Raw genomic sequence first — 24,492 nt, 5'->3', positions numbered from 1 at the left:
CAGAATTCTTTTCTTAAGTCTCTTTTTTACTGCACAACAAAAAAGTAAACATCCGCTAACATTTGGCTTTTTAATGTAATGGGAAAGGTAACAATTGGCATTCACACCTGCAATGAATGATGGCAGTAGTTGTGGGTGTTTTAAATCCTTTAACTGGTAAATTGAAATGATGCACTGATACAAACAACCATCCATCTCCACCTGAGCAACACTTAGACATTGATCCAAATTAGTATGAAAGAAAGACTGAATAGATAAGAGAAATAAAAAATGAAGTGCCGTAAAGGTTTTACAGGCCTCCACCCATGCTGCTTTCTAAGTTTACTGACCTGTCCTTAATGTCGAACGTGACTCACAAAAAAAACCAGAAAACACGGAAAAGCATACTTGTTTGCACTGTACTGTTTTATTTGCACTGTTCTTTCTACTTTATTGTAAATTTCTAAATTTCTTCTATTGTAAATTTTTAAATTTCTATTTCATATTTCTTTATATTTGCTAAACGTTAGGCATTCTGTGGACAGCAAAGTAAGAATTTCATTGTACAGGGAAACATGTTTCCATACTGTGCATATGACAATAAACACTTTGAATCTTGAATCTTGAATCTTGTTTGCCACTGAGCCGTGTACACGCCTCCACATGACTGGCAGTGAGAAAGCAGTCTTTATCCTGTTTTTTAGCATTTTTTCCTGTGTTTAAAAAACCCCACAGGCAAGTGCTAATTTGGGTGAAAATGGGGTATTACCTTTAGCAGTGTCTTAGTTTTGCATGTAAATATGCTGACATATCAATACCGAAATTGTGGCTGAACTCTGACTGTGTGATTTGACACACTTGAGCCAACAGGAGCTTTTGCTCTGTGATTTACGGGTCTTATAGTCAGCGACAGCCTTACCACCAGAGGTGTTTTGAACTCGTCACTGGTCTTATAGAGTGATAGAAATGTACATACTAATAAACAAATGGCTCTTCAAATGTCTTAGGGGGAATAAAACCCTTTCTTATCAAGGCAAGTTTTCTAGCTGTGTTTTTGTACACAGTAACTCTTATACAGACATTTCTGTCTTAATGTATTTGTTTTTTTCGCTCATAAGTCCCAGTATTTGTAATGTACACCGTTACACAGGCAACATAGCCATACACATATACAGTCAAACTACTATTAACACACAGTGCAGATGGCATTACAGGGTGAGAGATCTCTGCTGGAAAACACACACTTGGAGTGTATTCAGGTGGAGACATGAGGAGACTAAAGGTTTGTGAGTCCTGCTATTGAAAAATTACTTACGTTGATAATGGCCGAGAAAATTGCTCTACTCGAGAGTTTCCTGAGTTGCCAGGTGTGTTCAGAGACTTTCAGAGATTCTGTGTCTGAGCTGCAACCATAACTTCTGTTCAAGCTGCCTGGAAAAATCTGGGAACAAGCTAAAACAAAAACTGTCCTATTTGTAAAAAGATAATCCTCAAATAAAATAAATAAATAAATAATGTTGTTTTTAAATAAATGAAATTAGAATTAGTCAGAAATCACATTTAAAAGATGGTTAAACTGTACTCTCCTTCAGCTTCTCTGCATCATTATAAACTCATAGAAAATCAAACCAGCAGAATTATTGCAGCTGTTATTTATGTTGACAAGATTTGTAATTTGAAGTTGTAACAATGTATTGATGCTCAAGTCTGTCAAATCAATTATGTTATTGTTGCTCATTCTGTCTCCCTATACCCACACATTCCCGCCTCCCCATCCCTCCTCACTGCTATTCTCTACTTCACCACCAGATGCCCTCACATCTTCCCACCAGTCCCAGTTACCTGACTCTCATTCAACTGCTCACCTTTTTTCCACTTTTCCTCATCAGCGCCTGCTGTACATATACCTGATCATTTTCAGTTGCCGGATTTTCAGTGTTGCTTCAAGCCTCATTTCCAGCAATTTGAACCTGCAACCTGTACCTGCCTATCGGACATATGTATACATCATTAAGATCTGGCACAATCCTAGTAAATCCTATAAACCTTATAGGACAATTTGCAGTAGCCATTGTGCAATAAAATAAGTAAATGGAAAAGACACAAGATTTTTTTTTGACCTTATGGATCATAACCACAGTCGATCTGATCTGTGTGACCCTGATCTGAAAAGACCTGAGATCAAAAAGGAAGTGCATTCATCAATAAAAATGTGAGTCCAAAGGTCCAGCAATCAAGAAACTGCTGCACAAAGTCCAGAAGTCAGTTAGAGCTGTATAAGCAATGAACAGAGGCACTGAACAAAAAATCTGAAACTCTTTATTTCATATGTTAAAAAGTTTAATGAGGCAGTCAAACATGAATGCACATGCACACACCCTATTAGTATTATTTAACATCATACGCAGTTGATGTCAATGCTTTGTTCTGTGATTTTAAGTGTTTTTCGTGGAATGCATGAAACATCAGATGCAAAACTTTGGGAACTCATAAACCTCCACCTTCTTGTCAGTGTTTAACACTACAATTCAAAGACAGGTTTAATTATTAGGTCTCCCAGGTTCTAAAGGTTGCAAAGTAACCTGTTATATCTGCTGGTAATAAAAACAGATTGTTGATTTTAATTCTGTTAATAGTTAACTAAGAACAGAGATTGGAGATCCTGAAAGCAAATACAGACTTTGATGAAGAGAGCTGCAACACCATTACACAGTGGGATATATCTAACTGCTCACGTAAAGGATTTTAAGCAGCACACTGAAGGGATATTTATTCTGGTGAGTCTTGCAAGTTATTTTGGGCAGCAGCAGAAATGGCTGAAAAAATCGTGCTTGTTGAGAGTTACCTGAACTGCCATGTGTGTTCAGAGACTTTCAGAGACCCCGTGTCTCTGGGCTGCAACCACAGCTTCTGTTCAAACTGCCTGAAAAGTTTCTGGGAACAAGCTCAAAATAAAAACTGTCCCATTTGCAAAAGAAAATCCTCAAAGGATTTTCCATTTGTTAACTTTGAACTGAAAAAGCTGTCTGACTCCTTTGCTGGGAGACAGACAGCCGGACCATCAGAGACAGAAACAAGAAAGAGGAAGGTGGACATGGTGTGTAGTATACATCAAAAAGAGCCTAAATTGTTCTGTAAATACGAGGAGAGAGCTTTGTGTCCTGTCTGTGATTTTCCTTACCATGCCGGTCACTCCGTGGTTCCTACAGAACAAGCAGTCAGAGAGCTGAAAGAAGAGCTGAAATCTGACTTAAAGTCTCTGCAGGACAAGAGGGACAAATACAAACAAGCGAAGAAAACATACAATGAAATGAATCTACACTCCAAAAAGCAGCTGCTGTCCACAGAGAGACAGATCAGAGCCGAGTTCAACAAGCTCCACAAGTTCCTGAAAGAGGAAGAGGAGTCCAGACTGGCAGCTCTGAGGGAGGAAGAGGAGCAGAAGGGGAAGACGCTGAGCATAGAGATGAAGATGATTGAGGAGCAGATCTCCTCTCTGTCAGACAGCATCTGTGCTGTTGAAGAAGAGCTGCAGAAACACAACATGGAGTTCCTCAGCAGTTATAAAGCCACTCAGAGCAGAGCCAGAGCACAGAGCTCACTGTCAGATCCACAGCTGCTCTCAGGAGCACTGATAGATGTGGCCAAACACCTGGGCAACCTGTCCTTCAGGGTCTGGGACAAGATGAGGGACAAGGTCCACTTCAGTCCCGTCATTCTGGACCCAAACACTGCAAACCGCTGGCTCCATCTGTCTGATGATCTGACCAGTGTGAGATATGGAGATGCAAAGCAGCAGCTTCCTGACAATCCGGAGAGAAACAGTAAATATGCCATTGTTCTGGGCTCTGAGGGCTTCAGCTCAGGGACACACAGCTGGGACGTGGAGGTGGGAGACCATCCTGAATGGCGTTTAGGTTTGGCTAATGAGTCCACTGACAGGAAGGGTAAGGTATCTGTCTCACCAGAATGTGGAATCTGGTGTTTACTGCATAATAATGGGAAATACAGAAATGATCTCGGTGTGCCTTTCACAATGAAGAGGAGTCTCCAGAGGATCAGAGTCAGACTGGACTATGACTCAGGGGAGATATCCTTCTACGACCCTGAAGACATGACTCACATCTACACTTACAGAAGAACTTTCACTGAGAAACTCTTCCCATATTTTGGTATTGGTGCGGCTGATGACGCAACAACTACTGAAATCAGAATCCGTCAAACTGATGTTCCTCTGTGATGTTCTGACATGTTAGTTATCACTTTATTCTGACATCGCTTTCTTGTTACGGAGAAAAGTCTTTGAAATAATCAAGACAGTAATCAGTTCATCCAGAAAAACATATCTACTAGGTACTCAAATTGTATTACATCATGAGAGGATTTTAAGATGCAAATCAAATATGTTTAAATTATAAAGTATTTGCCTTTCTGACAGAATCTTAATTAGTCCACTGACATATACTTAATCCACTTTGATTTCAGTTATGTTCAATTTTCATTTGTAAGATTTCTGGATCCTCTGCTGATTTATTTCAGTTTTGTTCATGCTTTAATTTCAGTGTTTTACGCTTTACATGCAGAGTCTCAGTCGGTCAATGAATAAAAACATATTCTGGCTCTGACTTTTTTTTTTTTCTTTTTTTTGAGATTTGTTGTCAAGTTTTTTTTATATATTTGACTTATGCCAAGTGGGTTTCCACTTTGTTTGTAGTTTTCATGCAGCTTTATGTAAAAATGTGAGCACGTAAATCATTTTTTGAAACTCTTTTGTTTAAATGAAACTTCTGAGCTGGTAACTCCTGCTTTTGATGTTCAGTATTCATGTTATCGGATTATCATCAGTTTATATTGTTTGTTGTTAAGTTTATTTTTATTTATAGCATCATTTATCAGTTTTAGTTTTTGATATTTTTGGATTTTCTGATCCAAATTGTCTCGGTGTGGCTATCTACTTTTATTCTATGGCATTAACCTTTTGAACTGTATTAAATTTTGATTCAGTCTTTAATTCTGCTTCTACATGCTGTTTGGCATTTTTTGTTATGTAAACATGGTCAAAACATAAATAATGTGTGATCAATGTAAGTGAAATACCAGCAGAACATTAAGTTTGACATGTTTTTATGTCTTTGTGTTTGTGACTTTGTAAACTGTACATCAGATGGATTCTGCTTCACTTGATATGTAATTAAATTACCAACAGTTTTATAAATAATTTAGTGTCTGAGGTTCTTTCCAGTTTCTAAAACATCTGTCAAATAGTTGTGACTTAGACAAAATGACAAATTACAGTATAAATCATAAAACACAAAAATCAATATCTGGTCTTCACCCATCGACTGTTAAATTTCTTCTTTTTTTAAAATTTTCAGTGCATTAATTTCTTACCGAAACTCTTTCAGCTTCAAGATTTATGGACAGTTTGAATGATTTAAATTATATTTTCTTTTGTAAAGTCACATGACAAATCAACCAGTTGTTTATAACAACCACAATCGAACCTCATACCTCCATGATGAAGACTTCATAACTGAAAACACGTGAGGAATAAAGCGTTACTCTATTTGTCAGACATACTGTATGTCCAGAGTATCTAAGAAATAATAACATCACTGCGGTGGCTCCTGATGATGTTGTTGCTTCATCAAACTTAGTCAAATCATCTTTAAGACATTCAGATTGCATTAAATCTTGGACATGTGGCTGTTCAGCTCTAAAGAGGCTGACATCTATTTAGTGCTGCTGTACCTTAAAAATCTAAAGTCGGTTTTACAAGATACAGGTTATCACTGAATTTTAACATGTGTCTTTTTTGTTCTTCCTTCTCTTATTCTTTCCTTCTCTGTCGGTGTTGAAGAAAAACTTAACTATAAAATGCATGACAGATGTACAGTGCAACATAGGATTCTGTAATAGTACAGTTTTTCTTTCCTCCCACCAGTTTACATCACAAACATTTCATTGATAAAATGCACATCAGTGCCAGCATCATGACTGACACTAGCAACAGTGCAGTCACATCACTGGAGTGGTACTGTAGCTTGTAGGAGCAGTTTCATGGGCTGGTCTCTATGTAGCCTGGTAAGTTTCTGCACCTTCTCCCTGTAGGATGGCTCATAAAGTACCACCGTCACTGCCACCAGGAAGTTGTCTGTATTCAGAGTGCCAATTTCAAGCTCTTTGGCAGGGCTCTCGTTCTCATCCTGACCAGATCATCATCCAAACACGGCAAACATCAGATGAAGGCTGATGATGGGAACTCTTGAAGTCTGTTGGTGCCTTTGTGGGCCACAAAACACTGGGCTTTGGGTGTCCTAAAAAGGTCACAGCCAGTCTTGCAGCAAGGTGCTGTTGCCAGATGACCTTCAGAGGTAACTGGGCAAAAGCAGGAGTCACATATTCTCCTACATCCCGAGGAAGAGTCACCACCAAGGTCCCTAAGCTCTAAATAATGACTCCATGCTCTGCGGAGCTCTGGACAAAGTCATCCAGATGTTAAGAAAGCAGCTTGCAGGGGTTTGCACTGAAACCCGCCCATGTAGACAACAATCAGCATGGTGGGACGAAGGAACTCAGAGGTAAAGTCAGTTCTCATTAACCAAATATCTGCTGTCTTAATGAGCTCATCATAGTGGATGTCAGGACAAATGGTGTATAGAAAGCTCTTTGATTATCGCCTCGATATCAAGTACTAATGAAGGAAAATAAAACATTTTTCACTCTTTCTAAAATATCATCTCATCAGTCAGCACTGTGCCTGGTACGGGAAAAAATGAGAGTAGTGAGGGGGGAATGTGTGATGTCTGTCTGCACAGATTGTCCATCATACATTGACGACAAGAGACAGACCCCACCAGTGAGACATAATACATTTGGCCACTTTGACTTGTGATGAATAGAAGAATATAAGATATGAACATAAAATGAAAACCGAACCACAACTTTAATCCCTAAGAAGTGTATGTAAAGAGAGTAAAATGTATTTAGTGCAGATTAATGACATGAACCTAGTCAAGAAGACATATAGTCAAAACATGTTTCCTGTTACAGCAGCAGAAAAATAAAATTATATGAAACTTAAGAGTCAGTCTAAAAAAGATTCTGACACCACCTGTTGGTGACTAAATGACATAGCGACATTTCCCGCTGTTAAAAATTCACCCTGTGACAGACAGTGGTGAAAATGAAAGTAGATCTTGACATTCTTATCAGAGCTGAGCAGCTGTTACAGGATGTGATATATATGCTGAAAAAAACATGTTTTGAATATTTGAAGCAGTCAAGTGACTGAGTCTTTCTTTTGAAAGACAAATTAGACACCAAGACAAATGGCTGAGAAAATCGCTCTTTTTGAGAGTTTCCTGAGCTGTCATGTGTGTTCAGAAACTTTCAGAGATCCTGTGTCTCTGAGCTGCAACCACAGATTCTGTTTCAACTGCCTGCAAAAATTCTGGGAAAAGACTAAAAACAAAAACTGTCCCATTTGTAAAAGAAAATCCTCTAAAGAAAACCCTGGAGTGGACTTAATACTGAAGGAACTGGCTGACTCTTTTGCTGGGAGACAGAAAGTTGGAACATCTGAGACAGAAACAGGAGAGATGAAGGTGGATGTGGTGTGTGGAAAACACCAAGAAGAGCCTAAATTTTTCTGTAAGGATGAAGACAGAGCTGTGTGTCCTGTCTGTGAGCTTTCTCTGCACCAGAGTCACTATGTGGGTCCTACAGAACAAGCAGTCATTGAGCTGAAGGAGCAGCTGAGATCTGACTTAAAGTCTCTGCAGGACAAGAGAGACAAATACAAACAAGTGAAAGAAACATATGATGAAGTGACTCAACACTCCAAGAAGCAGCTGCTGTCCACAGAGAGACAGATCAGAGCCGAGTTCAACAAGCTCCACCAGCTCCTGAGAGAGGAAGAGGAGTCCATGGTGGTAGCTCTGAAGGAGGAAGAGGAGCAGAAGGGGAAGACTCTGAGCAGAGAGATGAAGATGATTGAGGAGCAGATCTCCTCTCTGTCAGACAGCATCTGTGCTGTTGAAGAAGAGCTGCAGAAACACAACATGGAGTTCCTCAGAAGTTATAAAGCCACTCAGAGCAGAGCCAGAGCACAGAGCTCACTGTCAGATCCACAGCTGCTCTCAGGAGTGCTGATAGATGTGGCCAAACACCTGGGCAACCTGTCCTTCAGGGTCTGGGACAAGATGAGGGACAAGGTCCACTTCAGTCCCGTCATTCTGGACCCAAACACAGCAAACCGCTGTCTCCATCTGTCTAATGATCTGACCAGTGTGAGACATGGAGATGCAAAGCAGCAGCTTCCCAACAATCCAGAGAGATGCACCTATTATTCTGGGCTCTGAGGGCTTCAGCTCAGGGACTCACAGTTGGGACGTGGAGGTAGGACACCATCCTTGCTGGAATATAGGTGTAGCGAAAGAGTCATTCAACAGGAAGGGAAAGAGATATACCACACCAGACTGTGGAGTCTGGTGTTTGTGGCATGGTGACAAGATATACTCCAATGGAGATTTTAAGACTCTCACAGTCAGGAAGAGTCTGCAGAGGATCAGAGTCAAGCTGGACTATGACAGGGGGGAGGTGTCCTTCTACGACCCTGAAGACATGACTCACATCTACACTCACAGAGACACTTTCACTGAGAAACTCTTCCTATATTTCTTTATTGGAGAAGCTGGTGATGCAAAAAGTGCAGATCTCTCAGAGATCTCTATGATGTTCAAAGATGGTAGGGGTGTGTGTGTGTGTGTGTGTTAGGCTGACATACAGAGAGACTCAGTCTGATACTGTATAAATGACAAGCATTACTAATCAGTTTCTCTCTTTTTGCTCATTTACATCTTCTGCAGATTTTATTCGGTGACAAAAGCCACAGAAATGTTTTTATTAAATTAATGACTTAAGGTGTTTTTTCTGAAGGTTTATTATTTTGGGAACTTAATTTCTCTCAATGATCGTTTGTAATCAATGTTATTAACTGAGAAGTATAGTCACAATTAAAAAAAACAAACAAATTTTGAATACATTTCAGTTTTACTATATAAATATGCAAATTAAGTGTATTTGTTGCATTGTGTTTACCCATTTGATAAAAAATTTAGTGTGCATGGATTCCTAAACTGTTTTCACTTTGGGGGCTATCATTTAACTCTGAAGATACTTTTCAAACATTTTCAACATTCAACATTTCAGCATTATAGATTTAGTTTTAAAATGAGTAGTTTTGGACAATTTCGGTAATGCATAGTGCAACTGCTATTTTGTATAATACTGAGATAGAAACACTCCATTTTAAGGTGGTGTACATGTTAAAAATAATAAAATTCTTACATCATTTACTTATATTTTACTTTAATTAATTAATTGCATACAATATCATGATTACTTTTCACACTTAAGTACAGTTAACACTTTTAGACATTTACTCTATTCAAAGTGGTCAATTTGACTTAACTCATCTTCTGCTATATCTTTACTTTTACTCAAGTATGGCTTTCAGGTATTTCATCTACCACTTTGTGCATTAAATAAGGATATACGTGTATTTGGTTTATATAGGCTACATGTTGCTGCTTATTTGGCGCTCCTCTGACACACCCTTAAAATGGGAGAAATAAGACCTTAAAGGCCGTTGCACTTTGTTTCGAGGAAACTGTCGTTTAACCTGCAAGTCAAAGCGAAACTGCAAACCGTTTCCAAATTGGACGCATCCTGTTGCGCACACGTGTTTTTAATAAAATGTTATCAGTTGAAAGCGGAAAGAAAAACCCTGACACTAACGCCGTCGGACCTTAAAAGTGTGACACCAGCGGAAGTAAACAAAACAAACGCTAGTAGCGCTAGCTACATACTTTCAAGGCGATTTTATAGTCATAGAGAAGATATTTATTTAATTTATAGTTTAACAACAATGTCTCCAGTTGAGTATTTGAGGGAGTTTGTCAACGAGCGACTAACAGCTGCTGCTGAAGAAATATTCGGAGTTTTTGAAAAAACTGTGGTAGAGTATGAAGCAGAGCTCAGCCGTCAGCGCAGACTGCTGGAAAACATCTGCAAACCCGGATTAACGTTACACCGCACAGGTGTGTAAAACGTATTTATTTTAATAACACAAAAGTATTAGATTTATAAATAATCATATTTGTTTTAAATACATTCACTGTAGTACAGCAATCATCTGTGCAATTACTGAAATGTGCAATAATCTTTCAGCTCTTGAATGTAAAGTTATATTTTACATGCTACACATTCTTATTGATCCTCTTTCTCATTAATATATCTGTTATACATTGTAGTATCACACACATTTTATATTTCTCATACTAGTTTTATACATTGCATTGTAGCATAAGGCGAGTAATTTCATATTTTTGCACATTATATATGTTTATAGTTTAAAATATTCATATAGTAGTGCTAATTGTTTCTTATTACTGTATTTCTATTTTATATATTTACACACTTTGCACACTCAGCAAATTTTATGAATGTATAATTTTTAAACATTCACATACCAGTATTAGTTATTGTCGTTATTACTGTGTTTGTGTTTTGTGTTTCATATTTTACACACCCTCAGCAAGTTATACATATTTATAGATTTTCAGTATTCACATACTATTGCTAATAGCTTTTAATATTACTGTATTTCTATTTTATATATATATAATGTGCTGTTACTTATTTCTGCTCTCTACACTTGTCTATACTTGACATTAGAGCGACTGTAAGGAACCACAATATTCCCCCAGGGATCTATTGAGTGTACTGTGCTAATTTTATCCTTTACTATCACAGTAGTATCCTATTCCTTTTGCTCTCTGTCCCTCCAGAGCTCCCACAGCAACATGTCTATCAGGAGGAGGAGGTTCTCCCTGACCAACCTGAGCTCTGTACTCAGGAGAGGAACTTCAGTCTGGACCAGGAGGACCCAGAACCTCCACAGATTAAAGAGGAGCAGGAGGAAGAGCAGCTTGAACTAAAGGAGGAGACTGATACCTTCATGTTTACATATGAGGAAAGTGGCCACAGTGAAGATCAGACACGGTACTTAAATCCTGATAAAACTCTAAGTGCAGCAGAGGAAAAGTCTGTAGTCAACATACCAGTTATCAGCTTTGTGCTATCAGAAGCACACAGTGACCAGCAGCTCCTCTCCCACAACTTTTATGTAGCTGAGAGCCAAAATCAGAAAACTGGCAAACATGGAGATTTGGGATCAACAAGAGACTCAGTGCCAGAACCACAGAAGAAAGATCACAAAAGCAGAATTCACTGTTCCAATGCAGACAACCCAAACTCAGAGAGTCACTGTAATACTCACACAGATAAACAGTCTTTCAAATGTGACACGTGTGGAAAAGATTTCAAGTATAACTCACTATTGCAGAGACACATTAAAACCCACACAGGTGAGAAGCCGTACTCTTGCAACGTCTGTGGGAAAGGATTCAGTCGAACATCAACACTCAACATTCACATTAGAACCCACACAGTTGAGAGGCCATATTCTTGCAATACTTGTGGGAAAAGTTTCAGTCAGAAATCAGCACTCAACACTCACATAAAAGGCCACACGGGTGAGAGGCCATATTTATGCAACATCTGTGGGAAAGGATTCAGTCAGACATCAGCACTGAATATTCATATAAGAGGCCACACAGGTGAGAAACCGTACTTATGCAACACCTGCGGGAAAGATTTCAGACGTAACGATGAACTGAAACTCCACATGAGAATCCACACAGGCGAGAAACCGTTTACGTGCGAAACATGTGGGAGAGCTTTCAGAGTTAGCCGTGACTTGTTAGTCCACATGAGGAGAGCACACACCGGTGAGAAGCCGTACCTTTGCACGGTCTGCGGGAACAGATACTTTGATGTGTCGCAATTGACAAGGCATGTAAGATCGCACTCAGACACGTAGCCTTGTATTTGCAAATTATGTGGGAGAGGAATTAGTCTGTTGGTTCCCAAAGAAGAAAGAAGCTACATAATTGAAGCACTCATGGGAAAAGTTTTACTGTATTCTTGCATAAAAAAAAATCAATGTACACAGGAGAAACTATCGAGCTGAAACTTGTGGAGAAGTGTTCACGAACTGAATGAAATGCACTTTTGCAGTTTTGCAGTAGTTACATCTCTGTCACCGAATGCAAATGATTTAAATAAAGATGAGATGTCAGTGTTTTTGTGTAAAGTTTACATTCATTTGACTGTTATATTTCTGTTTACAGACTGTGTTTCTTTAAAACCATCATAATATCACAAATCAGAGTAAAAGTTTTACAGTAACGGCACAGTAGTGGCTACTAAAGTGTTAGTGTGTTGTTGATGGTTGTTGGTTTTGCCAAATATCTACTTAAGAAACATCTCTGCATCACATTTAGTTTAACCCTTTGAAACAAGGGTAGAAGGTGAGGAGCAACATAACAAGACATGGCCAAGAAATCAGTAAAGTGATAGAAAAAAAAAACTGATAAGACATAAAGAGAGAATGAAAAATAATTTAAAAGAAAAAGTAAATGACCCCAGAAAAAGGGCTTAATATTGAAAAACATACATGTAGACATTGTTTTTCTGTAACATTATTTGAAATATATAATTATAAAATCATTTTAAAAATTCTTGACATTTTTCCTTTTGAAAAAATAGTTCTCCTTTTTATAAAAACTAATTTTCAGGTCTTTTTCTTGTCACCTTTCACTAGTTTCATGCAATGTGTTCAACATTTCTTGCCATGTTGCTTGCTGTCTTTTCACCAGTGTTTACAAAAGAAATCAAACCAATTTGCACAAGTTTCAGAGGGTGAAGCAGCTTATACCAGGCGTAAAAACACAGCACAAGAAAACTGATGTTAATCCAAGTTTCAGAGGGTTAAAGTTTAACAAGGACTTCAAATCCATTTACCTCAAGTAATATTTGATGCCTCTTTATAAGGCCTCACTTACATCATACACATTTGAAAAAGTCAGATTTTACATCTGAGAGCGACTGACATCACTTTTTATATTATATCTTATAAATTATGAACATGCCTTGTTTTTGCTATGTATACAGTATTACCTCAGTTATGTGCCAAATTGTGTCAACTTTTGGCCAAGCTTAATTGATTATCAAAATCATGTCAGCTCATTGTCTTTGTTTGGTTACTCACGGTTTGATGATCCAGGGTGTTTCAAGAGTTTTGTGATCTGCAGGATGTGAGGAGAGTTTCCAGGTTAGCTCTAAATACCCACTGACTCACTGTCGTATCAAAAAACAAACATTTCCCTAAAAAAAACAGGGCTTCATAAAAGTTTAAGTCACTGTTATAATAAACCAGCCAACACACGGTGTCTTCCACATTCGACTCATTTCAGCACACCTGCCTTCAGTTAAAGCCTGTGAGGCGTCAGGTCAGGTGACTGTGCACCTGAGGTAGGAGCTTCCACTGCGTGCTGCCAAACTGTTTACATTTAAACCAAAATATATTATAAGAGCTTTCTAGAAAATGCTCTAAAACAGTATTGATGCTATGTACATATTAATGTCGTATGGTATCCTATATAACAAGCAGTTCTATACCTGGGGGCAAAATAACAAACAGTGCCTTAGCTAGTGTGGAAGAACTTAACACAGGTAAATAAAATGAATATGTAAAGGTTTACATCAGTCGTCTTTCCTTCACTTTTGCGCTCTGTAGTTCTTCATTTCTCGTTGATACTGAGTCTCCATGGTTGCCTCCTGTCTGGTCTTTGCATTAAACTACATGAGAGCTGTGAGAGAGGATCTGGTTCTTAATGTTTGTTTAGATATTATTATTATTAATGAAAAACAGTATTTGACAGTAACATGTTGCACATGCTCTGTAGATTGCGTCACCTCATATAAGGTGGAACGAATCACAAAGTACATGACAATAAACAACCTAGAGAAATACTGCAGACAACAAAAGAAACAAAAACAAACAAAAAAAAGACTGAATGGCACGAATAAAACACAAGTGACTCAACACTTCTGGAGAGTTTATTAATTTAAGAGATTTACATTTGTAGGTGAGAGTTTCTCAGCTTTAACATCATTGTTGTCAAAGCATGAAATTTCTGACTTGGATACAATTCCTTAACAAATGTTAATTTTTGATACCTGGGGCATAATTGACATTGAAGACATACATTTTAAAAATAAATAAATAAAACATACATATAACTAGGCAAAGTAGTAGTAAATTACAGCAAAATGACTAATATAAATATGAACAATATTTTTTATACATTATTGAAAACAATATTAGTTTTGCTATAATGCACGTTAAAAAGCCTCTGAGATTATCACACATTCAAAAGGCAAAAACAAACAATTAAACATGCAATTAAAAAACAGTTCTGCAAAAGCGTTGTGAGTGAGAAAAGTGTGTGTGTGTGTGTGTTGGGGGTCCTGCATTGAAAGCATTACTTAAGTAAAAGTATGTTCTCTCATTCAGAATTTTGCATTTATGAACCAAAAGTAAAAGTACTGAATGCTGAACATTTTAAATTAATTTCATAGATACAAAATAATTAAATGAATAAATTTAAAAAAGCAGCAATTCCTTGTATTTTCATGAAAATAACGTGCTAAAAAAAGTGCTTATCAAAATATTTGAAAAGTAATCTTATGATCAACTGATTACTCGTTCCAGCTGCACTTGTACTTTTGAATATTGATTTATGTGCAAAGATCTTAATTTGTAAAATAACTAGTAACTAAAGTTATCAATAGTTATAGTGGAGCAGAAAGTGATTAAAATACTCAAGAGAAGTAAAAGTACCTCAAATCTGTACTTAAATACAGTATTTGAGTAAATGTACTTAGTTACATTCCACCACTGGCTATAGAGGCACTGCAGCAGTGTGACAGCTTTCTTTTGCAGAGAGGAGAGCGAGAAAGCAAAGCTGGTGCCAGTGTATCAATACAGTGGAACATTAGTATTGAAACGGTTAAAAAAATTCAAAATTGACGAGCATGTTTGCATGACCACAATAATCCGATAACTGGGAATAATCAGGTAATGATAATAATCTGATGTGACGTGTTTACATCAACAGCAATATGACTAATACAGTAACATTAAGTGAAAAGCAGGTTAATCTCTCTGACCTTGATGGCATTGTTTGTGCTGTACTACTTTATCATTACATTATGATACTGTAACTTTCTTTTTTTATTATTTAAAAAATCTGTGAAAAATATCCAGAGACTGTATTGAATAATAGCTTTGTAGGGAACCCCACTTGTCAAGCCCCTTAAGGGTTTTCTGAGTTACCCCATTATGTCTCCTTTTCTTAAAATGTTCAGCACTGTAGTTTTTAATGTGCTAAATAAATCAAATCAACTGTGTTCTCTTATTATTGGAACATGTTTTGAATACATGTACAAAGATGTTGCTATTATATATACTCTTCTAGATGTTGGTTTGTCCTTTAAATGGATTTGTTTTGGTATGAGATTTAAGAAAAATATTACCTAACATGTTTTTGCACAGGTGTTGCTGTTATGGCTTCTCACCTGTATGGACATTTCTATGATTCCTCAGTTGTGATGTCCAACTGAATCTTTCCCCACATATTTTACAAGTGTACGGCTTCTCACCTGTGTGGACTCTTAAATGAGCGTTCAAATGTTTTGTTCGACTGAAACTTTTGCCACAGGTGTTGCAGGGATACGGTTTTTCACCCGTGTGAACTGTTAAATGAGCGTTCAGTAGTGACGGCCGACTGAATCTTTTCCCACAGGTTTCACAGGAATGTGGTCTCTCGCCTGTGTGAACTGTCGAATGAGCGTTCAATAGTGACGTCCGACTAAATCTCTTCCCACAGGTGTTGCAGGAATACGGTTTCTCACCTGTGTGTATTCTTATGTGAGCGCTCAGTGTTGACGTCTGACTGAATGTTTTGCCACAGGTGTCGCAGGAATATGGCTTCTGACCCGTGTGAGTTCTCATATGAGCGTTCAGTATTGAAGTCCGGCTAAATCTTTTCCCACACGTGTTGCAAGAATGTGGCTTCTCACCTGTGTGTATTATCATGTGTCTCTGCAAAAATGACTTATACTTAAAAGCTTTCTCACATACGTCACATTTGAATGAAGTTTTAACCTCAGAAATACAGTCCGTTGTTGTCACAGTAGGGTTGTATAGACTGTTAGTATGACTGTTGCTTTTGTGAGGTTGATTCTGTTGTTTTGGTTCTGCATTTCCAGTCGATTCTGAGTCACCGTGCTTGCCTCCGCTCTGATATTGGCTCTCAGATACATGAGAGTTGTGAGAGAGGAGCTGCTGGTCATTGCTTGGTTGTTGTAACACAGAGCTAACAACTGAAATATAGCTTAAATGCTTTTCCGCAACCGCGCTCTGATTTGTATTGATACTGAAGTTCAGAGTTTCATCCTCACTGTGGTGATTTTCCTCGTAATCAGTCTCCTCCTCAAGGTCGAGCAGCTCCCCCTGCTCCTCTTTAATCTGTGGATGCTCTGGCTGCTCTTGGTCCAGACTGGAGTTCCTCCCCTGAACACAGAGCTGCTGGTCAGCGAGAGCCTTCTCCTCTTCCTTACAGACTGTATATTGCTGTGGGAGCTCTGAAGGGTCAGAGAACAAAAGCAACAGGATGCTGTGACTGTAACGAATAAAATGCAGACATGTGAGCCAAAAAGTACCAGTATAAGGGCGTTTCTCATACCCAAGAGTCCAAAGATGGGACTTGTGTTCTTGGAGGACAAACTCTCGAGTTCATGAGCACAAAGATTGCTGTTGACACTTTGAGACGATGCGTTCTTACAGGTAAAACCAAAAGCAGAGAGGCCGCCTGCAGTGCTCCAACTACGCTTTATTCAGTGGTGGAACAAGTACCACTTACTTTTACGCAAGTACTGAGGCACTTTTACTTATGTTTGCTACTTTATACTTCTACTTCACTACAATCCAGAGTATCTTTTACTGCAATACATACTTTATAACTTTTGTTTCGTTGCAGATTCTGATTATTAATACAAATTCTGATCAAATGATGATGTATTGTTGTTATATATGGGTAAAAACTACCCAGATGTTCTGAAATGGGACACATGGCCGAGGTGGGCCTGATTAAAAAAATAACAATTAAAAAAATCCACCTGAAAGAAATAAATGAATTAATCCACTGGTGTCAGGACAACAACCTAGTCCCAAACATCAGCAAAACTAAGCTAATGATAGTGAACTTTAGGAAGACACAGGAGAGAACTATGACCCTCTTATTATCAGCGGGTTCTTAGTGGAGAGGGTGGACAGTTTTAACCCTTTGAAACCTGGAGCGACATCACTTTTCTTGTGCTGCAATTTTTATTCTCCATGTGCAATTGATGTCAATATTTATTAACTGCTGAGCTACTTAGTTTTTTTTTTGTACTATTTACATTGTTCTTTCCGCTTGTTTATCTTGTACACACCTTGCTGCTGTAACACTGCAAATTTCCCCACTGTGGGACGAACAGATAATCTTAAAAACACAAGATCACAATGGCGGACAAGAACGCAGATTGAAAAAAGCCTACACTTAAAAAATTATTATAAATACATACATATATAACATGTTTTGTGTTTTTAAAACCATCAGGTTCCACATACCTATCCTGTGTATCTTTATTTCAGGTTTCCAAATGACTTCCAGCAGCCTGCGCTGACGGTTAATCTCCTCTTCGTACTCGAAGATAGTTTGTTTAAAAACTCCGAATATTTCTTCAGCAGCAACAGTTAGTCGCTCGTTGACAAACTCTCTCAAATACTCAACTGAGGACATTGTTTCTTATTTACAAATTAAACTGTGAGCTGCACGGCGGATTCAGTGTCTTCCTGCAGCTGATCCATTACGTGCATGCGGCGAAAGCTACTGGCTTTGTTTACTTCCGCTGGTGTCACATTCTTATGTTCCGACAGCGGACGTGCGGGAGCTTTTCTTTCCGTTTTAAACTGATGGCATTTTTATTAAAAAAAAATATCTACTTCACTCCATTCCACGATGAAATATGACCCTTTTTAATTAAAAACTTTTAAATGACAGCAGTGTTTTTGTTACTTTGAAAATAATGTCTCACCTGTATACAGATTATTTAAGTAGAAATACCACAGTGCAATTCAAACTGTATTCAAAATATCAGTTCAGTAATAGTATATGGAAGTATCATTAGCAAATAGATTTGAAGAAAAATACACTACATTAATCAATATGAAGACTGGCCCTTGTCAGTGCTATATTATAAGATATTTTATTTAATCACTGATGCAATAATGTGCAACATTTGCATGTAGGCCAGAGTCAAAGGAAAGCACCTTGGTAAAGGAGTGGTTAATAAAAGTAGCCATAAAACATTAAATATTATTGTATTTCAAATGTTACAAGTACAAAATGAATATCAGAAGAAAAAGAATCTAAAGTAAGAAATGTGAAAATGCATTTCTGTTGCTTTCTTTCTTTCATTTTGCATCATATTCTTATTAGAGTCATTGGAGGATGTGTACCTGCAGAACTAATCTGCATCTTCATATCCAAACATTAACAGAATTTCCTTATAGATTACGTATCGTTTTTATCGTTGTATCAGTTTTCATTATTTGTTATAATTGTGCATGAAGGAGGTTATAGTTATATAAATGTCATATCTCACACATCCACAGAGTGCTAACTGGTTTTTGATCTACAGACGTAAACTTCAAGGTTATTCACCAATTCCAAGCCTTTCTGGCACCAGCAGAGGACACATCATTTATAGACAGGTTGTTGATTATTTGATCATGTTTGAACCTCCCAATAATGTTACTGGCTATGGAGTTTATAATTGGCAAGAAAACACGAGAAGACGCTTTAAAGTTTTTTTGTTTACATGAAGACTTTACAGGTTTACAGAAAAAACAAAACAAAAAAAACAATATCTAACTATAACATAACACACCATACAAATTAAATTAGTAACCTCTATTTGTTTGTGGTCAGGTATTGACTTGTAAGGATGCCACAAGTAGGTTATATCAAATTACACACATTAAAACACTAGATAGATATAATAGTAATAATAGTAATAATCATTATAATAAATTTTATTTGTATAGCACCTTTTACACAAGAAATGCAGCCTAACATGCTTTACAACAAAGAAATTACATGCAACAAGACATAAAGACAAACCTGCATGTAAAAATAAGATCAGAATAAAATACATATAATGCATTTTCACATGAATAAAAAAAAAACACTTGATAATACTAGTAAATAAGATAAAATAAAGATAAAAATTGAATGCACAGAATGCATTACACATGATGGATAACAAAACCCACTGAGATAATAAAAATAAAGCTAAAAATAGAGTGTACAAAATGCATAAAATAAAGGAAAATACATTTTAAAGAGGTGCAGCAGTACACAAGAGTGAAGCAGAATGCAAAGCAGTTAAGTCAGAGCTAGTTAAAGGCTAATGTGAAAAGTTTTTTGTTTTCTTTTTAAAAATATTTGGCGAGGTTGCTTCTCTGATATCTATAGGCAGTGTGTTCCAGAGCTTTGGGGCAAAACTGACAAACGCTGCATCCCCAGTTTTATTTTGGCTGTTTTTGGCAACCTCCAATAAACCCAGCTGCAGATGATCGCAGCGGTCGTGAAGGCAAGTGAGGAACAAGAGAATAAAATAAAGCGCACTTACATATTAATTGATGTACAAAACCTCTCATACTGAGAGCAAGACAACCGTGATCTCACACATATCCATCAAAATCACTGCAGTGAAAATGCAGACAATCATAACTAAACTAAACGAGCCAATAGACTTAAACACTTAAAGTAGCTTCTGACATGGTTGTCATCATGCTGTCCAATGAAACTGAGGCGGCTGCTGCGCCTGAACTCCACATAACGTGAAAACTCTTTTTACGTGGATACGCTCACTGAAGTCGAAAAGCACCTCGCCAGAGCCAGTTGGACTAATGCAGGATGTCTTTTTCATTATCTGGCTTCCTACTATTTCATCTCTCTCTGTGGTTTGTGCTCGTGGACTTAAAGGAGTACTTGACCCAGAAAATGACCATCTGTAAATCAAATAGTCCTGAGTGTTACACCGAATTTGTGAAGAAAAGTTTGATTTTCTCACACGCCACCAAAGAAACAGTGAACATACTGATTTATTGATTAAATGGGGACGACTCTTAACAACAGCAAAACTATCACAGGGGCCCTACAGCTTGTGGAGAGTAAGATTTAAGAGTTTTTTAATGCCACTTGGAATAAAATTTAAGACCAATTTTGCAATAAACAAAATTGAAGAAAAAAAAAGACATGAACCCTAAAATCAATGACTTAGAGTTGGGGACAATTTTGCTCAGACATTTACTTCACTATAATACATGTTCTTTGTTGTTGTTTTTTCCTAATTAAAAAGTTAAAGAATTTTTTAAGGATCCGAGGGAACTCTGTATCAAAACATCTTTAACAAAGTCTCACACTACTAATGCAGTATAATCCACGTCTCATTCATCCAGCTGTATGCTCAGTGCTTCGAAAACATGCATTTTCACAAAGAAAACTCATAGTGACGGAGTCTGGCTTTGAATACAGCATAGATTAGTTGCATTTGTAGTTCATTTTTAAATAGTTAACAGGTTTTACATCTATCTCACTTCACTTTGCAGTAAAATTTGGGTATTTTCTCTGTTTTACTACATGTAACTGTTGTCCTTTTGAGCTTTTTTAAGTCAAAAAGTAAAACATTAGCTAGTTACAGGTAAATAAAAGCAGCAATAACAGTGTAAAAATACGCCAGCATTTGAAATGTTATCGGACAAATTAATATTAGATTACACATGAGAATTAATACTGGATTACATCTGAGATCCCTGTCCCTTTTGGTATTGATTATTGTATTCATACAACTGTTGAGGCTGATTTGTTGATAACACCATGTAGCACATCATCGTGAACACAATTCTGTGTTTCACCTCTAAAGCCTAAAACAATAAAAATATATCAAGCTGATGCAGTTACACATATAAAGATAAATATATGACATGTTGCAGATAAAAAAGTGTCGTATTGGCGGCATGAGAACATAAGTAACCCAGCACCAGTACAGACCGACTTTTCCAGCCTCAACATCAGAGTTCACAATCCCCTCATGACTGAGGTGGTGTACAAAAATCTTAAAACAGAAAAAGACAGAACTATGTAGGAACTATAAACCCCTTGTGTAACAAAGACTTTGGAAATTATGATTGTTACAAAGTATACTGTTTTTTTTTAAAGTAATGCAGTAACATAAAGGGAAAAAACAAGTAAGTTGGTGGCATTATTGACGACGCACTACTTTATTAACATTTCGTGATCTCTTCTCAATGAAAAATTATATACATGAAAACACAGAGATGTAGCTAGCTAACTAAAAAAATTATTCAGGTAATGAACACGTCTCCACGAGATTCTTCTCAATGGTTTCTCCTGTGTATATTGATCCTACGGTGTTTTTTCAAGCACAATATCACTAAAACTTTTCCCACAAGTACTGCAATCATTTGGTTCCTCAGTTCTGAGTTTTTGTGTGTTTTGACCACGAACCACCAGAACTGAATCGTCTTCCGCATGCTTTCAAATACAAAGCTACTCGCCTGTATGCATTTTTCTATGCCTTGCCAAATGCGACACATCAAAGTAACCCTTCCCGCAGATCTCGCACACATACGGCTTCTCGCCAGTGTGTGCTCTTCTCATGTGGACCAACAAACTACTGTTGCGTGTAAAATCCTGTCCACAGGTTTCACAAGAATACGGCTTCTCACCTGTGTGGATTCTCATATGAGCATTCAGAGCCGATTTCTGGCGGAAGTGTTTCCCGCAGGTGTTGCACGAATACGGCTTCTCTCCCGTGTGGGTTCTTTGGTGGGTTTTCAAGGCACTGGCACGTCTGAACTCTTTCCCACACGTTTCACACGTAAATGGCATCTCACCTGTGTGCATTAATATGTGGGTATTCAGCATCGACTTCACACAGAATCCTTTCCCGCACATCTTGCAAAGAAACGGCCTCTCGTCAGTGTGGGCTCTTCTTGTGTGGATCGCCAATTCACCTTTTCGTCTGAAAGCTTTTCCACACACGCTGCACGTAAACGGCTTCTCCCCCGTGTGTGTTCTCATGTGGACCAACACGCTGCTGTGGTATCTGAACTTTTTCCCGCATGTTTTGCAGGGGTATGGCTTCTCACCAGTATGGCTTCTGAGATGTTCCTTTAATATCGACGGCCGACAGAATCTTTTCCCACAGACATTGCAAGAATAAGGCTTCTCACCTGTGTGGATTCTCTGGTGTATATACCAATGGGACTTAAACTTGAAAGCTTTCCCACAAGTGTCACAGTCGAAAAGCATTTTACCTGCGCGACTGTATGCATTGTTACTGAGACTTATGCTTGTGTGATGTGTTATTGTTGGTTCTGGCTCTTCATTTCCAGTTGATTTCAAGTCTCGTTGCTGATCTCCTTCCTGATCTTGGTTCTCAGCTGCATGAGAGTCGTGAGTGAGGAACTTGTGGTCATTTTCCTCATAAGCAGGAGTCAACATAAAGGTATCAGTCTCCTCTTTCAGTTCAAGCGGCTCTCCCTCCTGATTGATGCAGAGCTCCTCCTGCTCCTCTTTAATCTGTGGAGGCTCTGGGTCCTCCTGGTCCAGACTGGAGTTCCTCTCCTGAATACAGAGCTGCTTATGGTCCGCGAGAACCTCCTCCTCCTCCTCCTGATACACATCTTGCGGTGGGAGCTCTGAGGCGACAGAGAGCAAAAGAAAGAGGATGCTACTGTGACTATAAGGTAGAACATGCAGACATGCCAGCAAATCATTTATCAATTGATGTCTTTAATTCTCACATGTAAAATACAACAAAAACAGTAGTATAAATAAAGATAACAAAAGGAGAAAAAAACATAAATTAAATCCACACATCACCTCAGTTTACATGTGTGACTCCTTTACTCAATAATTAAATAATTATGAACTACTCCCTTATAGAAATCTTGTGTTTTAACATATACACACATATTTATATATATTTTTTGAAGTCTTTCAATACAACTGATATACAATTATTTATTCAAGTACCAGAATATAGTGAAACAATTTGGATTATTTATGTGTGTGTGTGTGTGTGTGTGTGTGTGTGTGTGTGTGTGTCAGGGTTCCTACAGGTTAAAGCAGGTTAGATTTATGACTTTGCTGCTTCAAAGTTAAATTTAAGACCAACATTACAACAACAAAAACTGTAGAAAAAGACAACATGAATGTACATCAGTTATTTAGGGTTGAGGACAATATTTGTTGTAACGTAAAAAAAAATGCTGTTGTTTTTGGGTGATGTTAATGCAAGAGGATTTGGTCAATTTAATATATTTAAACAAAATAATTATTATTATTTAAAAATTACTTTAAAAGATGTCAATTATTTTGAAATTTTGCAATTCAACGTCAAAGGGGAATTAAAAAAAATCACTCTTTCCATGTCTTAGCATTTTTGAGATTTCTGAAAGGTTGATTTAAGACATTTTCATACCAACAAAGGCCTTGCTTTTAGATTATTGACTTAACCGCCTTTTAAGACTCTTTACGGAGCCGCAGAAACCCTGATATACATACTACATCTCTGTCTGATATCGCTGAACACATGAGGTTATACGCACCGATCCGCTGTAACTTTATTTCAGGTTTTAAAACGATTTCCAGCAGCCTGCGCTGACGGCTGATCTCCTCTTCGTACTCGACGATGGTTCTTTTAAAAACTCCGAATATTTCCTCGGCAGCAACAGTCAGTCGCTCGTTGACAAACTCTCTCAAATACTCAACAGAAGACATCGTCGTTTAATTACAATTATCGTCGCGGTGACTCGAGGTTTTTCCGATGCGGTCGCCTCCCTCCTCACTGGTGCGTCTCCTCTTCTGTTTACTTCCGGTGGATGTCGTACTGTTCAGTTCCGACAGTCGAGCGTTTCTGATTTCTTTTGTTCCGCCTACAGCAGAGCTCTGCATGAAACGTGGCTGCTCCAACCCTGCTCATCAAAACCTGTGAATGTTTACGCAAAAATAAATAAAAAAGAAGCTTTTAAGGGATTGTCTCAATTTTGAGATGACTGTGCATATTATTTATGTTATTATTATTTTGCTCAGATTTGCAGCAGTGATTGCTTGATGCTCAATGTTCCCCGGACAAATGTGGGCTAGTTTAAAACTATGATTGATTTATTATGATGATTACTAATTACTCTGCTTTTTGCAGACAAAATAAAAGAGTCTGGCAGGATGTAAACGGCAGTGACTCAACACCACAACAGGGTTTATTAATTTAAGAGGTAAATCCGATATATATGCAGTTTGTCAGCTTCAACGTCAGTCCACGCATTAAGAAAAAATAAATAAAAAACCTAAAAAAAAACCTTAAGTTGCGTGCAAAAATAGTGAAGACTGTGCAAGAAAGATT

General features: G+C 37.7%; 4 protein-coding genes and 2 pseudogenes across 4 annotated transcripts; 3 read left to right on the top strand and 3 right to left on the bottom strand.

Moving 5' to 3' along the window:
• The first annotated feature begins 2,341 nt into the window (after nucleotides 1-2,341).
• On the top strand, nucleotides 2,342-5,197 carry LOC148189720 (nuclear factor 7, ovary-like). The gene has a single exon (XM_088076523.1). It carries the CDS (start codon nucleotides 2,792-2,794, stop codon nucleotides 4,217-4,219), a length of 1,428 nt encoding a protein of 475 aa, XP_087932649.1. The 5' UTR covers nucleotides 2,342-2,791; the 3' UTR covers nucleotides 4,220-5,197.
• A 648-nt stretch (nucleotides 5,198-5,845) lies between these two features.
• On the bottom strand, nucleotides 5,846-6,847 carry LOC121963936 (UDP-glucuronosyltransferase 2A3-like; annotated as a pseudogene).
• Nucleotides 6,848-7,223: 376 nt separating this feature from the next.
• On the top strand, nucleotides 7,224-9,111 carry LOC121944272 (nuclear factor 7, brain-like; annotated as a pseudogene).
• Nucleotides 9,112-9,778: 667 nt separating this feature from the next.
• Nucleotides 9,779-12,204, top strand: LOC121944275 (uncharacterized). The gene is made up of 2 exons (XM_042488014.2): nucleotides 9,779-10,082; nucleotides 10,833-12,204. Exons 1-2 carry the CDS (start codon nucleotides 9,911-9,913, stop codon nucleotides 11,924-11,926), a joined length of 1,266 nt encoding a protein of 421 aa, XP_042343948.2. The 5' UTR covers nucleotides 9,779-9,910; the 3' UTR covers nucleotides 11,927-12,204.
• Nucleotides 12,205-13,989: 1,785 nt separating this feature from the next.
• LOC121944276 (uncharacterized) lies at nucleotides 13,990-17,900 on the bottom strand. The gene is made up of 2 exons (XM_042488015.2): nucleotides 17,624-17,900; nucleotides 13,990-16,596 (listed from the first exon to the last, which is right to left on the bottom strand). The coding sequence occupies exons 1-2, from the start codon at nucleotides 17,793-17,795 to the stop codon at nucleotides 15,515-15,517; spliced, it is 1,254 nt and encodes a 417-aa protein (XP_042343949.1). The 5' UTR covers nucleotides 17,796-17,900; the 3' UTR covers nucleotides 13,990-15,514.
• Nucleotides 17,901-18,856: 956 nt separating this feature from the next.
• Nucleotides 18,857-24,013, bottom strand: LOC121944274 (uncharacterized). Its single transcript, XM_042488013.2, has 2 exons — nucleotides 23,699-24,013; nucleotides 18,857-22,786 (listed from the first exon to the last, which is right to left on the bottom strand). Exons 1-2 carry the CDS (start codon nucleotides 23,868-23,870, stop codon nucleotides 21,633-21,635), a joined length of 1,326 nt encoding a protein of 441 aa, XP_042343947.2. The 5' UTR covers nucleotides 23,871-24,013; the 3' UTR covers nucleotides 18,857-21,632.
• Between the last annotated feature and the right edge of the window lie 479 nt (nucleotides 24,014-24,492).

The sequence above is a fragment of the Plectropomus leopardus genome, chromosome 4, assembly GCF_026936395.1.
Source record: "Plectropomus leopardus strain MGB_pleo_1.0 chromosome 4, ASM2693639v1, whole genome shotgun sequence".
NCBI classification, from domain to species: Eukaryota; Metazoa; Chordata; class Actinopteri; order Perciformes; family Serranidae; genus Plectropomus; species Plectropomus leopardus.
This window is presented reverse-complemented; position numbering and strand designations above follow the sequence as displayed.

Excerpts from the sequence above, each read along its gene's own strand:
- LOC148189720 (XM_088076523.1), top strand. The coding sequence starts at position 2,792 with ATGGCTGAAAAAATCGTGCTTGTTGAGAGTTACCTGAACTGCCATGTG.
- LOC121944275 (XM_042488014.2), top strand. The coding sequence starts at position 9,911 with ATGTCTCCAGTTGAGTATTTGAGGGAGTTTGTCAACGAGCGACTAACA. Across the intron at positions 10,083-10,832 it reads ATTAACGTTACACCGCACAG|AGCTCCCACAGCAACATGTC; the intron begins GTGTGTAAAACG and ends CTGTCCCTCCAG.
- LOC121944276 (XM_042488015.2), bottom strand. The coding sequence starts at position 17,795 with ATGTCCTCAGTTGAGTATTTGAGAGAGTTTGTCAACGAGCGACTAACT. Across the intron at positions 16,597-17,623 it reads AATAAAGATACACAGGATAG|AGCTCCCACAGCAATATACA; the intron begins GTATGTGGAACC and ends CTGACCCTTCAG.
- LOC121944274 (XM_042488013.2), bottom strand. The coding sequence starts at position 23,870 with ATGTCTTCTGTTGAGTATTTGAGAGAGTTTGTCAACGAGCGACTGACT. Across the intron at positions 22,787-23,698 it reads AATAAAGTTACAGCGGATCG|AGCTCCCACCGCAAGATGTG; the intron begins GTGCGTATAACC and ends CTGTCGCCTCAG.